Source organism: Dipodomys merriami, unplaced genomic scaffold, assembly GCF_024711535.1.
Source record: "Dipodomys merriami isolate MVZ:Mamm:240054 unplaced genomic scaffold, mDipMer1.0.p SCAF_106, whole genome shotgun sequence".
In the NCBI taxonomy this organism is placed as follows: domain Eukaryota; kingdom Metazoa; phylum Chordata; class Mammalia; order Rodentia; family Heteromyidae; genus Dipodomys; species Dipodomys merriami.
In genome coordinates this window covers 329,817-346,257 of record NW_027202338.1, presented here as the reverse complement: position 1 = coordinate 346,257, position 16,441 = coordinate 329,817, and the positions used below count along the sequence as shown (strand labels likewise).

The following is a 16,441-nucleotide window of genomic DNA, read 5'->3' as shown; positions in this document are numbered from 1 at the left end:
GTCTAGAGAGCTCCACAGGTAGAAAGAGCAAAAGAAAGTGGTGCTGCAGGCATCCTCTGCCCTCTCTCCCCATGGGTACCAGGCTAGAGACTAGCCCCAGCTCAGGCGATACCTACCACTCAGCCCTTCCACAGCTAACCACAGACCCAGGCAATCTAAAGGATGGAGAACAAGTTTTACTGGATGGTGTGACCCACGTCATTTTCTTGCGCTGAGCTACATCCAACATCAGGTACCAATGAAAGCGCCTTCACCCACATCGAAAGCAGACAGCGACTGCACACCGTCAGTTCTGGGCACGGCAGTATTTGAGTCACCACATCTATCCATAAGCTTCCCGAATGAGGTGTTTTTGTTGTTTTATTTTTTTTAAAGCAGAGTACAGTATTGCCTGGGATGGGAACTCTAGGCTCCACAAGCCCACAGGCCTGCTCTAAGGCTTTTTATGTAAAGAATAGCACCTAAAAGCTTGGCATGGCAGGCGTGCAGATCCTCATCTGGGGATGGCACCCACCCTAGCCAGCCTCCTGTCGCCCCACGGACCTCTATGATCTCAGGACAGGATGGTGGTTCCCAGGCTGAGGGATCATCTGCACCGCAAGGCAGCATGCAGACCCACCCACCCGGCCCCAACTCAAAAACAGGGTGCTTCTCCTGAGGAGGGGGGTCTCAGCAGGCAGGGGGTACACACCTACCCTGGTCATCCGGCCACCGGCTCTGCACCTAGATGGACTGGGACCCAGAAGCCTCTCTAAGCTAGAACAAGCAAGGTACCTCACCCCTCAGACCCAAAGCTGCCCCCAAACCGCTGGCTGGGGAAGGGTGGTTGTGTTGTGTGGTCACACATGGGGGGGGCCTCCTAACATCTGCCGCCCCCCCCCCGAAACCTGCAGGCAGCTAGGGCAGAGCACACTCACCTCTTTTATGAACGTGTCCATGACTGACCCAACCTGGCCTGATGCACCCCTTGCCTGTCCCGGGACACAGCGAGAGGGCTATGCACTCTTGAGTCTCCTGTGGCTTTGAGTACTACCCAGTGAGCTCCAGGAGAGCAGGGGCCAGGGCTCCGGTTTCTCATACCCCAAAGGCTCGGCACGGAGCTCGCTCGGTGTGCCCAGGGGCCCAGTGAGGGCTGTTGTCTGGCCCTGGCGGTCATGTTTCTACCTGAGCGCTGGATTCCAGGGCCCGCAAAGCCCCAACTCATCATGTTACACCAGAAGCTAGCTGGCTGGCTGTAAAATGCAGGCCCACTCTGGTCCACGCTCACTCCATTCTGCTATCCAAGGGGCAACTTTTCCAGTGTGACAGGAGGCGACTCCCCCCACACCTCCCTCCACACACAAGAAAGCCTGTTCATTGCAGCAACCACTTGGAGCGGGTTCAGCTCTGCATAAATGCATACTAAGCTACCCACCATGGAAACTTACCGCTGGATCTCAGACGTGAGCTAGGACTCAATATAATCCGACACATTTTCCATTTCCCACATCCTTTCTGCCTACTCGGAATAGATTTTTATAAAAAGGAAGTTTTATTTTTATGTGTCAGGGGACACGTACACACTCATCTGTCCTCCCATACAGCCACTTAAAAGAGATTTAGCAAGCCCAGTGCCAGTGGCTCATGCCTGTTATTCTAGCTACTCAGGAGGCTGGGATCTGAGGATCATGGTTCGAAGCCAGACCGAACAGGAAAGCCTGTGAGAATCTTAATTCCAATGAACCACTGAAGAGTTAGAAATGCAGCTGTGACTCAAGTGAGAGAGCACCAGCTTTTTGGGGGGGGGGGGAAACTTTCAGGGACAGCACCCAGGCTCTGAATTCAAACCCCACTACTAGCACAAAAAGAAGGGGAAAAAAATAGCAAGTTCACATGGCAGAATGCCAGGAGCATGGAGACTGCGCCATCTCCTTTCCAGGGGAAGCAGGAGGGTGGGGCTGCCTGTGCCATTGCAGACACCCGGGCCTCCGTCACTGCTTTATATTCTGTTGACAGGGAAGATGTCTGCCACGGATCTGTGAGGGGGAGGGCAGGGAGATCCCAGCCATAGTTTCCAGGATATAACTTGCCGGGCTGTGTGTGATGTGTGCTTATTGATAGCCCCAAGCTCTCTGTCTCAGCTCCTCCCTCCCTGAGCAAAGCCACACAACTAGTCTGACAAGCTCACTCCAAGTAGGAAGCCCTGGCTCAATGAATTTACCCGTTCTGGGATTGGCTTCCAGTGGGCCACAAGAAAGCCCAATGCCTCAGACTGAATACAGCCGCATGTCTGTGTCATTTGCAGAACCAGCACCATTTGCAGAACCAGCACCAACCGTCCTAGCCCCCACCTGACCAAAGGGACAAGGAGTAAATGCAGAATGGCCTGAAAGAGGGGTGGATAGGGCCAGGACAGAAAAGAGGCCAGTGTAGAAATCAGGCTTCAAAGTGGGAGACTCAATCAATACTTTAAAAAAAAAAAAAGATGCTTTGGAAGCAAGGTGGCATCTGACCAGGTAGAAATGGCCTCTGGAGGGATCAGGAAGACAGGGGAGGCACTGGAGCTGGTTCCCGTGGTAAAAGCCAGCTCCCAGAGTCGCACTACAAAGCCTTATGAGCACAGTACCATAAAACTCCAGATTCAAGAATGACTGAGGCTTTAATCAAACACAGGTGCCTGTTGCGGCCACGATCACAGAGATAATTGAGGCTTTTTGTCTGGTTTATGCTCTGCAGTGATGGGTTCCCACTTTAGAAGTCAGTTCTGATCAGGCGGGGGGGGGGGGGGGGGGGGGATGGGACGGAGGGCGGGGAGGAAGGACTCCAGAGCCTGTCAGAGGTCAGGAAATGAACTCTGAGATTCCTCACCTGGACACATTCAGAAAAGTTCCAAGACCCATTTCCCTGCTCCTAACCATCCCCGTCCTCCTCCCCCCTGCCCAAGTCTGGCTCTGTTACTTAGGCCTGCAGCTTCAACGGCCATGGCACATTTCTTTGTCTTTTTGGTTACATGGTTTAAGAGAAACAGAATTTTTTTGTTGTTCTGTTTTCAGACAAGGTCTTCTTATGTAGCTCCCCAGGCTGACCTGGAACTGGCAATCCTCCTACCTGAGCCTCCCAAGTTCTTGATCCATGGTCTATTTCTAACTTCTTCTTGCACCACCTAGTTGTTGTTCATTACTCTGCAGCACCCAACCCTTCCTGAGGTTAAAGTCCCCTTGCTGGTTTGCAGCTTACTACCTGTCTCCCCACCAACCTGTGAAAACAGGACACTTGGTGCATGGTTCCTCAATTGTGGTTCCCCAGGACCCTTGCCCTCCCGCGTGACTGCACCCACAGACCTCCTTGGCTCCTCGGTTGCCTCATGTTTTAACTATGCCTGGAATGTTTGATAGAAACACACATTTATTTTTAGGCAAGAAAGCTGTCTCCTACACTAACCCTAAGGCCCTGGAGCAGGCCGTATTTGGCCAGGGTTGTTCTGGGCTTGTTTACTAAAGAGGCCCAGAACTTTCTCAAAGCTAGGTGGCTGCTTATAGAGAACTTGGTGCACTTGGAGTCTTCTATTTTTATGGTCTATGCTTATTCCCTTTGGATCTGAAGTGGAGTGGGAAGCGGGAGTTCCTACGGGAAGAGGGGAGGTAAGAAAGAGGACCCCTAGGGCTGGGAAGGTGGCTCAGTGGTAGAGCGCTTGCCTTGCATGCATGAGGCCCTGGGGTCAATTCCTCAATACCACATAAGCAAAAAGAAAAAAAGCTGGAAGTGGCACTGTGGCTCAAGTGGTAGAGCGCTAGCTTTGAGCTGAAGAGCTGAGGGACAGCGCCCAGGCCCAGACTGGACCCAAAAATTAAAATAAAATAAAATAAAAATAAAAAAGAAAGAGGACTCCTAAAATGGTTGACAGTCTTCAACAGACCCAATTCTCTTCTATAGTGGTCCTTCATCACTGAGCCATGAAAGTTACAAAGGGGTCAGGGGCCCTAATTGCTCAGGTCTATAATCCTTCCCACTCAAGAGGCTGAGATCTGAGGATCATGTTTCAAAGCCAGGCAGGAAAGTCCAAGAGACTCTTATCTCCAATAAAGCATTTAAAAAGCACTAAAAAGACAATTTGTCTTGTGAAGGTTAAAATGTGTTTGTGACTTTAAGTATCACTATCCCACAATACTGTGAAACTATGCGCTCACTTGAAATTATTTAAAAAAATAAAAAGCACTTAAAAAAAAAAGCCAGAAGTGGAGCTATGGCTCAAATGGAAGAGTGCTACCCTTGGGCAAAACAAAACAAAACAAAACCCAGGGAGCCAGCAGCTTGTGGCTCACGCCTCTAATCGCATATACTCAGATGGCTAAGATCTAAGAATTGCAGTTCAAAGCCGGCCTGGGCAGAAAAGTCTGTGAGACTCTTACCTCCAATTAACCACCAGAAAACCAAATGTGGTGCTGTAGCTCCAAGTGGTAGAGTGCTAGCCTTGAGAAAAAGAACTCAGGGGCAGTACCCAGGCCCTGAATTCAAGCCCCAGGATCAAAGCACACATAAAAAATTAAGTTACAAAGGGAAGACCCTTCCCTTGATGGTCTAGGTGTTTCCTTTCACCCCAGCAGGGGACAGAGTGCTGAGGGGACCAAAGCCAACATCTCTGAAAAACACATCTTGATACAGGCCTTTCTGTTTTACTGAAAGTCAAATCCAACCACAGTCCTGGCAACACATGGCTCAAGTAACTGCCTCACAACTCCAGTGATGTTTACTGTCTGGCTCCCTTCCAAGACTTGAAGACCTGAATCTTGACTGGCCCGCGGACAGCCTGTAAGGAGGGACCATTCACCAGACAGCCCAAGAACCAGCCTAGCAAGTCGGCGGTTCCAGACATTTTGAATTTGAAACTGAGTTTACTTCCTAGGCTAGAATTGGAAGATCACAGAAGTCTTAAAGTGAGAAAACAACAACACAACAAAGAAAACCTGGCTCTTCCAAACACAAGCTGAGTCGGGCATAGCCCTGCAGTGTGTTGTGGAAGCATTTTGTAGTTTCAGACAGTAGGATGGGAACCATTTTTCTCACGTGATCTTAACCCAGAAGGGGGCGTAGAAGGAAGGAAAAGGCTTGCTTACTAACAAAGCTGGAAGGATGCACTTTAAAAAAAAAAAATGTATTTGCTCTTGGGATTTGCTGGAAACTTTAGAGTTCTTTTTAATTTGTGTGTGTTTGTGAGAACAGGCGAGGAATGCAGACACATTTTGCCCTGCTAGGAAAACATGGCATAACGGCTGGGGGATATGGCTCAGAGGTAGAACACCGGCTTAGCATGCATGAAGCCTGGAGTTCAATCCCCAGCACCACAAAGGGAAAAAAACCAAAAAAGAAAAAAAAAAAAAACAACAACAAAAAACCCCACATAGCTGAGATTCCAGCTCCCAGTCTCTGGAGGACAAAGGCCCTGGACAGGCCACAAAGCCACCAGCTGCTTCAAACACATGCCCTTTACCAATAAAGCAGCCTGGCCACTATACATGTAGGCATTTTCTTGTGAGAGCGCGCTGGCAGACTCTTGTTTTCTGCCCAGGGGCCCAACAGCCCACATTGGCACTGCCCCTGGGTACAGTGCCACTGCCCCAAATAGTAAGCTGGGGATTGGATTTCTATGGTGACAGCAGCTCAACACCTTTTCCATATCCGATTTAGACAGACCAGAGCACCAGCATTTGAACCCTGAGGGCCCTGGCTGAAGTCAGCTTCCAGCACTGCCTGACGCCTTTGGTAATCAGGGCCTTCCTTCCCACCATGAACCACAGACCCACACACAGCTCCTTGCACACACATGCGCACACAGGCACTCCCAAAAGCAACATCCAGCATGGCTGGACGCTGAATCATTTGCAAGCTTCCTTCCATGTGATCCTTCTAGCCTCAGGTTGGCTTCTTCCACCATCAGAGAGCGAGAGACAGACATACACACACAGAGACAGACAGACAGACAAAACAGACTCAGAGAGAGAAAGAGAGACTTTCATTCCTGCTGTGCCCTCTGAAGGGCTGCTAAATAAGACATTCTTAACATCAGTCATTACTAGTCCGGAGTAAGCTATGAAAACTTTATCTTGAACACTTGGAGATTATAAGATGAAAGGTGTTCCCTGGCCTCCCATCCATCTAGATGATGGCCTCCACCCTCTCCAGAAGCCATCAGCAAGGGGGGCAGGACGGGCAAGGGAGGGGGGGGAGGAGATGAAAAGAAAACCCACTAGAAAGCCAGTGACCAGCGTCACTCAGTCCCACACCTTTGGGGGGAAACTTTCAAAAGCATAAAACAAACCACAATGTTGTCTTTATTCCTGCCTAGAGCCGAAGACACAATGCCATTGTGCTGCTGTGTCCCCAGCAGCCCCATTCACTCCCAGAAAGCTGGGCACAAGGGTATTTATTTCCCAGGCTTGCCTCACCCAGTTCCTCAGAGCAATCACAGCCTTTCTAACACTGCTGTCCTGTCTACAGTGCCACCCTACGAATCTGTTCTATGTATCTATTCACACACACACACACACACACACACACACACACACACACACACACACACACACACACACACACACACACACACACACACACACACACACACACACACACACACAGAGTTTTGTGCTGGTCCTGGGCACTTTTTTGCTCAAGGCTAATATTCTACTACTTAAGCCACACCTCCGGTTTTGGCATTTTTTGGTAGTTAATTGGAAATAAGAGGGGGGCATATAAAGGGGGAGCTTGCTGGCTTCCAATCAGGATCCACAGATCTCAGCCTCCTGAGTAGCTAGGATTACAGAAGTGAGCCAGTAGTGCAGGGTCCACAATTCTTTTCTTTTTTCTTTTTTTTCCGGTCGTGGGGCCTGAACTCTGGGTCTAGGCGCTGTCCCTCAGCTCTTCAGCTCAAGGCTAGCGCTCTACCACTTGAGCCACAGCATCATTTCCGGCTTTTTCTTTTTGCTTATGTGGTGCTGAGGAATAGAACCCAGGGCCTCGAGCATGCAAGGCAAGCGCTCTACCACTGAGCCACCTTCCCAGCCCCTGGTCAGGTTTCTTAAAAAACAAAACACTGGGCAGTGGGTTCATGCCTATAATCCTAGCTACTCAGGAGGCTGAGATCTGAGGATCATGGTTTGAAGCCAACCCCGGCAGGAAAGGCCTCGAGAGACTCATCTCCAATAAACCACTCATCAAAAACGGAAGTGGCGCTGTGGTTCAAGTGGTAGAGTGCTATAGCCTTGAGCACAAAGAGACTCAGGGACAGTGTCCAGGCCCTGAGTTCAAGCCCCACAACAGAAAATAAATAAATAAATAAAGCGTCCAATCATGAGCAGAAAGCTCTGGGTTTCAACATATATTATTGCCTGGCCCACCCCAGGAGAACAAACTTTTTCCAAGAATTATCCCCACCTTACATTAAACCTTTGAAATCAAAAACTTCAAAGAGAAGGTCTCTACTTGGTAGGGGGTCCTTAGTACCTTTGCACCTCCCCCACCGAGAGATCAGGCCTCAGACCAGAAACTGCAGGAACAGGATTTAGCCAGAACCTAAGAAGGTTGTTTCATTCTCTGTATATTTATTTTTGAGGTTTCCTTTCTATTTACAGCGGGGGAAACTGGGTCTTCCATGTACCACATCAAGCTCCCTTCAAAATTCGAAGGTAAGCCTGCCTGTAAACCCAGCACTGTGATTCAGAGCTCAAGGTTAACCCCAGCAAAGTCAGTGAGACCCTCATCTCAAAAACAACAACAACAAAACAACAACAGAAAAAAGATGGACCCCAGTGGCTCATGTTCAAAGTCACCCAGGGCAGTAAAGTCTGTGAGACTCTCATCTCCAATTAGCCACCAAAAAAGCCAGAAGTGGCTCAAGTGGTAGAACACTAGCCTTGAGGGAAAAAAAAAAAAAAAGCTCAGGGGCAGCACTCAAGCCCTAGGTCCAGCACAAAAGAGGCGGGGGGGGGGGGGTTGGGGGGAGCGGCTAGAGGAATACAGCTCAAGCATACCCAGCATAAGTGAGACTTAAGAGTTGAATACTGACACAAAAAACTTAAGGCAACAAATTCAAACTGACTTAATGATAACTATTATAACTATTACATACATCAAAGTAAAAGTGAGGAGAGAAATATTTCAGGGAATCACTGTACTTCCTTGAGACCTAGGATGGGTTCCCAACTCTTAGGGGAAAGGGACTGGAGAAAAGCGGGGAGCCAATCTCAGGGAACACAGGAGCTAGCCGGGCAACAGGTGCCAAAGAGCAAAAATCATGACCAGATTCAAGCCACTGGTTTTTAGATAACACTGCAATAAATCACACCTAAGAAAAAGGACTGGGCCTTTTCCAGAGTAAAACTGTGGTTCACACTAAATGAAAGGCACGCAAGTTACAGCAACTTTCCATGGGCATTCCAAGTCCATGCCTGTTTACAGAAAGGAGGGAGATGTGGGGAAAAAAAAAACACACAACCCAAAAAAGGCACAACATCAAGATAAATGTCTCAGCTGGTGGGGAGGGGGGGAAGAGAAAGAAAGAAAGAATATGACAGTCCTGGGGCTTGAACTCAGGGCCTGGGAACCGTCCCTGAGCTTTTCTGCTCAAGGGTAGTGTCCATCATTTGAGCCACCAGCTCCACTTCCGGCATTTTGGTGGTTAATTGGAGAGTTATATTGATTTTCCTGCTCAGGCTGGTTTTGAACTGTGATCCTCAGATCTCAGCCTCCTGAGTAGCTAGGATGACAGGCACAAGGCTAGTAGTGTCTGGCTGGAATTTTTTTTATAATCCTGGGAGACAGTTACCTCCCACCAAGCACTGGTTTAAGTAAAGGACAGACACCAAGGCCTGGTAAACGTACGCAAAATGCCCCTCAGGAAGAGCCCTCCCCTTCCCAGCCAGCCAGCACTGTGCTTCCCTCCACAGGGCCATTCTTGAAATGGAGGTAGGAATTTGAAGTCTATGGGTCTGCTGCTCTTTGATTCACTGAACCTTACCCTCCCTGCCTATCTGTGCTAGGAACTAAAATGTAACTCATCAACCTCCTCCAGGGAAAGTGAGTGATACTTGTGCCACTTTCAGACACTTTATAACAAATTCTGGCGCCTGCACTGACTACACTGTAAAACTAAGTTTCTTTATAACTCTTCTTTGATGTTTCAAAGTTTAAACTTGTCTTAAAAGAGTGTAATCTTGAGCTCTTGAACCACCTGTGAAATAAATGCTTCTTTCACGCTTGTAGGGCTCACACACTTCCGTCTCCCCTTTAATAGGCCAGTGTTTCAGTTACCCTGGCCATTGAATTGCCTCTATCACTTGACTCTTATTTCCATGGAAAAACAAAAAAGCGTCTTATACCAGGTAACAGGAGTGTTCTTGTTATTCTGTACACTAAAGACATAGAGGCAGGGAAGGGATAGAGTGGGGTGACCCTGGCCGAGAACACTCTAAATCCAGGGGAGACCAACACAGTGATATGTACGAGTAGTTCTCTAATTCCTCCTTCCCTTCCTTTCTCCCTTTCAAAAGCTAGGACAAGGGATGATTTCTTAAATGACAACCCTAGCTGGGTGCAGGCGGCTCACACATCGTCATCCTAGCTACTCAGGAGACTGAGAGCTGAGGATCACAGTTTGAAGCCAACTAGGGTAGGAAAGTTCCGGCTATGAAAAAGCCAGTAGTGGAGGTATGGCTCAAGTAGTAGAGCACTAGCCTTGAGCTACAAAGCTCAGAGACAGCGCCCAGTTCCTCAGTTCAAGCCCAAGGACTGACACACCTACACACGGACAATTTTTAAGATCCACACTATTAAGCAACATGGCAAAAGCCTAGCACCCCAGCCTTGGCTTCCTTGGCCCTTCTTACATCAACTCCTCTTTGGCCCTGGCTCCTTGCTGTCATCTGCTCACCGCACCAGATAACTTGTACCACACACTGAATGACTGCAAAAGGACACTGACGCTGTCTGGCCAAAGTCTGCCTTGACTCCAGTGAGCTGAAACGGTAGCACCCCCACACCCAGCGGCTGACACGGGCATCCAGCTCTGCCCAGCCCTTCCCCCACCTGATTCAGAGCACAGGCTGACAGTCTAAGCCTGCTGCAATGTTTTCACTGGGCAGCCCCGGCTAGCTGCCCCTCGCCTCCATATGACCCTCATTTGTAGTTTTTCTTTCTTCTTCTTCTTGGGAGTCTACTAGGGAGTCCAGGCTGGCGGGTGACTGGGGATCCTCCTGCCTGCCCAGCTCAGCTCTCTTGAATTGTCCTCCACCCCACTTTTCCTCACAGGCAGCGCTTTGAGGCCAAGCAATTGGCTTCCATTAAATGAAAGCCTTTACCACAAGTCCAACTGGAGGGTGAGTCAGCTCCCGTGAGCCAAAGGAGCCTCTCAGCGGGTCTGGGAAGACGGAAGCAGGGAAGGTGTTTCTAAAAGGCCAAAGGTAATTCCAGTCCCATGCCTGGTACCACCTAGGATTAGTGGAGTGGCAGGTGCCAGCTCTCAACTCTCAGGCAGCTCAGTGAACAGCCCCTGTGCTCCCAGGCCAGGCTCCAGGACCTCTGATTGACTATGTCTTGCTACGTAGCCCCAGCTGGCCTTGAACTTACCACCCTTCTGCCTCAGTCTCCAGAACTAACGGTGTGTACCACAACATCCAGATCACTGCTACTTCAGTCATTAAAAAAGTGAGGGGGGCTGGGAAGGTGGCTCAGTGGTAGAGCGCTTGCCTTGCACGCATGCGGCCCTGGGTTCCATTCCTCAGCACCACATGGGCAGAAAAAAAAAGCCGGAAGTGGCACTGTGGCTCAAGTGGTAGAGTGCTAGCCTTGAGCTGAAGAGCTGAGGGACAGTACCCAGGCCCAGAGTTCAGGCCAATGACCGGACCCCAAAAAAACAAAAATAAAAAAGGAAGTCAGGTGTTGCCGGGGCTAGTGGCTCACTCCTGTAATCCTAGCTACTCAGGAGGCTGAGATCTGAGGATCATGGTTCAAAACCAGCCCAGACACGAAAGTCCATGAGACTCTTACCTCCAATAAACCACTCCGAAAACCGGAAGTGGCGCTGTGGCTCAAGTGGTAGAGTGCTAGCCTTGAGCTGAAAAGCTGAGGGACAGCACCCAGGCCCAGAGTTTAAGTCCCACAACCGACCAGGAAAAAAAAAAAAAAGTGAGGTGTTGAGACACATTTTCTGGCAGAGGAGGGGAGAGAGCAGAACGCTATCGCTGGAGATAAAGAGTCTCATGGACTTCCTAGCCCAGGCTGGCTTCAAACTCAGATTGTCAGATCTCAACCTCCTGAGTAGCTAGGATTGGATTACAGGTGTGAGCCATTCACCAGTGCCCCCAATGATTTTAGTTTTATTGTTCTACTTCTAGAGGATAACTCCAAGTTTTGGGGGGGTTGTTTTGCTTTGTTTTGTTTTTTTGGAAAGTACATTATTCATTTCTGAAAACTGCTAAGGAACTGTTAGTTTTAGCCAGATCCTAAGAGGCAAGCAATTAGAGTAATGGAGCAAAATAACAGATGGCTACTTTGAAGCTTCTATCATCAGCCTTCAATAAAACTTAAAAAAAAGTGGGGGGGGGGAAGAAAAATGAGAAGGGGAAAAAAAACCTTCATGGAGAAAAGCAAAACACCATCAGAACTTTCAAATGATTAACTCACACTTAATAAGTCTGAGCCAAAGGTCAGGGTCTAAACCCAGGCCTAGCAAACAAGAATGTTCTGGGACTTAGCAAGCAAGCCAAGCCAGGCGACTCCTCAAGCCACTGCCAGCGGTGAGGGTGAGCTGGCGGTGACACACAGTTTAGGTTAAGTGTCACAGGGGTAGGGAGGGACAAGGTTGCCCAGGCCTCTTTTAGAAACTGGGAAAATGACCAATAAACTACAGTTGTTCAGAGCCGGACACCAGAGGCTCACGCCTGTAATCGTAGTTACTCAGGAGGCTGAGATCTGGGGATCACAGTTCAAAGCCAGCCCGGGCAGGAAAAGTCCATGAGACTCTCATCTCCAATAAACCACTCAGAAAACTGGAAGTGGTGCTGTGGCTCAAGTGGTACAGCGCTTGCCTTGAGCTGAGGGACAGCATCCAGGCCCAGAGTTCAAACCTCATGATGGACAAAACAAATAAACAAAACCCTACAGTTGTTCAGGATTTGCCATGTCTATAGTCTCAGCTATTCATGGGGTGGAAAGATCCTCAAGTCCCACAAGTTCAAGGCTAGCCTGGACAACAGAGCAAGGTCCCAGCTCAAAATTATAAAGAAGAATTTGCTCAAAGACCAGACCAGTCCTTCTCTATTCCCCTCACCCCCACCCCTCCAACAGCCAAGGCCTTCCTCCTCAAATAAACTGTTGTGCTACCTAACTTACTAGACAATGCCTCAAGTCTGGAGCTCCCAGTTAGGGCAAAGGGCTGCCAGGTCAAAGGGAAGAAGCCCCTCCCTCTGACCTGGGTCACGCCCTGCTTCCACTGTAGTTGACACAGGTTTTTGGACTATGTGAGTTACATGTGGACAGGACGTTCACAGGACTGTCACTCTCCAGGTGCCCAGTGGACTGGCCTCGCTGAGACAAGACAGGCAATCCATCATTCGCTGAAGTGACAATGAAACACTGAAAATGCCAGGCGGACTGGATGGGGAGGGTGAGTCTGGTTCTTAGAATATACACTGCTGTATTTACTCCCATCTCTTGTTCTTATTCAGAGGACCCCGGGGACCCCCAGAGTGGGAGGGTAAAGTGATCCTCTCCCCTAGAGAACAGATAAGTGTAAATATTTGCAGGAGAACCTGGCCAGAGCATCTAAAGCAGCTGGTATTCCCTCTACCTGGGCGGGCCCTGGAGGGAGGGGGCTGGCAATGGGTGGAAGGATGACACCCCTCCCCCCCCACAGGCCAGGCGTTTCTGCCTGGGGCCTGAAAGGGCCCAGCCCCACCCTGTGGGCAAGAAAGACTCCAACCACCAAGGGCACACACCCTGACTCAGAAGGGAGGCAAAGGAAGAGCAGGAGGAGGCACGTGGGCAGGAGGGCAAGAAAGATCCTTTATTCACACCACATGAAGGAAAAGAAAGAAAAAAAGACGCAGCTAGCTCCTTGTCCCAAGCACCTACATACAAATGGAGAAGACAGATCCAAGACTATCTCAAAACTGCTGTCTTCGGTCCCCCCCCCCCCAACTTTCCAGGTCTCTTGGCAACTTTTCCCCTTTTCCAACCTGGCACTGCCATGGGCAATCAATTATGGTTGGGACTCCAGATCACTTGTATTGTATGCCTGCTGTCAACACGGTGGTCGGGCTAGTAAGACAAACCCCCCCCCAGCTCAGGGAACTACTGCTCCCCTCCCTCCACTCCATCATGACTGATGAGGACAATGTGCTGACGTTGGTAATCTAGCCAAGGTTATGCCAGCCCCACCTCAGCTGCCCTGGTACAGCAGCTCCTCCCACCTTCCCCTCAGGAAGAGGCCGCCCTTTGCTCAGCCCTCAGCAACCAACTCAGCCCTTCGGCCCCAACACAAGAGTCTGAGAAATCTCCACCAAACACACTCCTCCATCCTGAGTCGTCTCCCACAAAGCCCCTTGGTAGAATTACCAATGGAACGCCTCTCATTCCCCCCATGGTACAGATGACAGCTCTGCCACGAGAAACCACAGAGCCAAGGATCGGTAACAAATGTGGAAAGAAAATCTTGATCTTCAGAAACACTTCAAACTTCAAGTACCTCCCACCTTCCACATGCACTTCATCAACCCCCTCCCCTGCCCACTCCACACCCTCCTCCCTCCCATTCCAACCAAGCTGGGTAACCATCACTCCCAAGGCCTCAACACCTCTCCTGGCCTCCAGCTCCACTTCTGACCTCACTTCTGCAACCGAGGAGGGACCCCTACATTGCCTTCACACCCCAAAGTACGCTCCATTTTAAAACCTCTTCACCTGCTTGGCCGGCCTACCACCACCCAAAGACACAATCCTTCCTGAGCTCCTATCTCTTCCTCCCCCAAACTTAACACCCTCCTTCTGTCTATCTATCACACCTCCCTCCCCCACTTTTTGCCATCCCTTGGGCTTGAACACAGGGCCTGGGTGCTGTCTCTGAGCTTTTTTTGCTCAAAGTTAGCGTTCTATCACTTGAGCCACAGCTTTTTTGCTGGTTAATCAGGAAATCAGAGTATCTAGGACGTTCCTGCCTGGACTGGCTTTGAACCACAAGCCTCAGATTTCAGCTTCCAGAGTAACTAGGGTTAAACAGGTATGAGCCACACCTGCCCTTTCTAAGGAAATTTTCACTTTTCCAAACTAGCCCTCCTCCCATTACCCGCCATTCCAGCTAGTCCTCCCTCCCACCTTCTAGCCCTTTCCACACTACATTTCCCTAGGCTCCTCTCCAAGACCTTTATGGAGCCATTTCCACCTCCCACCATTTTCTAAAATACCCTCCCCCCCACCAACACCCTCAGTACCATGCTTTGCTTCTCCACCCATGTATTGCTCATTCCCTTTATCTTCCTATCTCCTCTTCCCTTTACAACAGGGCACCCCAACAATTCTCTCCCCCTTCCCAAACCTCTTACAGATCCCTAACTTCTCTCCACTCTTTCCTTGAGCCTGTTCTCGCTACACTGGGGTTTCCCCCACACACACACACTCCTCTATTTAAACTTCCAGCTTTAGAAACCCCCTCCCAACTTAAGGCTTCCCCCAATTCTAATCTTCTCCAGACACTCTGCATTCCATACTCGGGGTTCCCCAGACCCCCGAACTCTTACCTTTTCCTAGATCTTGTTTCTCCCACCCCATCCTCAAGACCCTGCAATACCGTCCCTCGGACTCAATTCCATTTTAGCGCGAACTCCCCCCCTCCACCAAAAAAAAAAAATTCACCTCCTCGATTCCCCATAACTCCCCGCCCAGCCCCTCCTGTTCCTTCACCCACTAAGGCTTCCTCGATTCTCACATTCTCTACCAGGGCGCCAGTTTTTGTTTGCATTTATTTATTTAATTCCTTCAGATTCCCAATTCCTTCCTCGAGCTCTTGCAATCTCTTTTCGGGACTCCAAATTCCTTCCCTGTCCCCAGAACCCCCCCAATTCCCATCAGAGATTCCCCCCACACACACACACCCCTTCATCCGAGGCTCCGCAGCCCTCCTCCCCGGCCCGCCCCACCCCCGTCCGGCCCGCGGGCCGCGCACCTTGCGCTGCTGCTTCTCCCAGGCCGGGTCCAGCAGCAGGTCCCGGTCCCAGTCGTCCTCCTGGGCCATATAGTCGCCCATGCTGCCCCCGCCGCCAGCCCCATTGCCGCTGCCGCTGCTGGGGCCGTACTGGTACGCCTGGTTCGCCGCGTGGTAGTCCACCATTCCGCCGACGCCTCTTGCTCGACCACCAGCCGCTCTACTCCCGGCCGCAGCTCCCGCCCCTGTGCTCCGAGACTCCGCCGCAGCCGTCGCTTCAGCTGCTACAGCCCGCCCTCCGCTCGCGCCTGCGCACTACCCTCGCCGCGCCTGCGCACTGCGCCGCCGCGACCCGCCCGCGCGCGCGCACGTACACGCCCGCGCACCTGACAGACTGAGACCGCCCAGTGGACTTCTGCGCCGGCGCAAAACTCATGTTGCTCTTTTTTTTTTTTTAAACCTCGCTCCCCCACACCCCTTCCCCGACCCCGCCCTACTCCAATAGGAGCCGCGCCCCTTCTCCAGCAAGAACCTGCACGTCATCGCGTGTGGGCGGGGCCAGAGAGCTGAATGATTCATAAGGTGGGGCTCACTTTCCGGCCTTAACCTGCCCTGCGTGGAATGCATTCCCATTTAACAAGTATTTATTGAATGCCTACTGTATACCAAACCATACTATATGCATTCACCCTAAAGACAGACCGAGCCAGGTGCTTGTAGCTCACGCCTGTAATCCTAGAGGTTCAAAGCCTACCCTGGCAAAAAAAAGCTCATTGATTAACCACCAAAAAAGCCAGAAGTGGACTTGTAGCTCAAGTGGTAGAGCTCCAGCCTTGATCAAAAAGTGCTCAGGGCCGGGTGCTGAAGGCTCACGTCAGTAATCCTAGCTACTCAGGAGGCTGAGATCTGAGAATATAGTTTGAAGCCAGGGCAAGCAAGCAGGAAAGTCCCTGAGACTCTTATCTCAAAAATCTACACAGAAAAAGCCAGAAGTGGCACTGTGGCTCAAGTGGTAGAGCACTAGCCTTGAACAAAAAAGCTCAGGGACAATGCCCAGGCCCCAAGTTCAAGCCCCTAACTGGCCAAAAAAAAAAAAGGCAGAGGATGTTGTGAAAACCTAGATTAGCTCATGTTTCTCCCTCTTCTCAGAACCCTCTTGTGACTCCACACTTAGGAGTAAAAGCTAAAATTGAGGAAAGGCAGGAGGGCTGCAGGAGTCCATTTTGCCTGGTTCCAGACCAGCTCAGCTTTGAAATAGCATAGAAAATCCTAAGG

At 50.3% G+C, this 16,441-nt stretch overlaps 1 protein-coding gene across 5 annotated transcripts in view; it reads right to left on the bottom strand.

Moving 5' to 3' along the window:
- LOC138812540 (alpha-actinin-4) overlaps window positions 1-15,452 on the bottom strand; it is a 58,975-nt gene extending 43,523 nt beyond the window's left edge. For 3 of the 5 annotated variants that reach the window (XM_070000533.1, XM_070000516.1, XM_070000508.1), the window contains exon 1: window positions 15,188-15,450. In XM_070000533.1, the coding sequence (XP_069856634.1) occupies window positions 15,188-15,352 (165 nt within the window). In that variant the 5' untranslated portion in view covers window positions 15,353-15,450. Of the gene's footprint in view, window positions 1-15,187 lie in introns of all 5 variants that reach the window. The other 2 variants (XM_070000523.1, XM_070000500.1) reach the window with 2 other exon arrangements.
- Window positions 15,453-16,441: the final 989 nt, after the last annotated feature.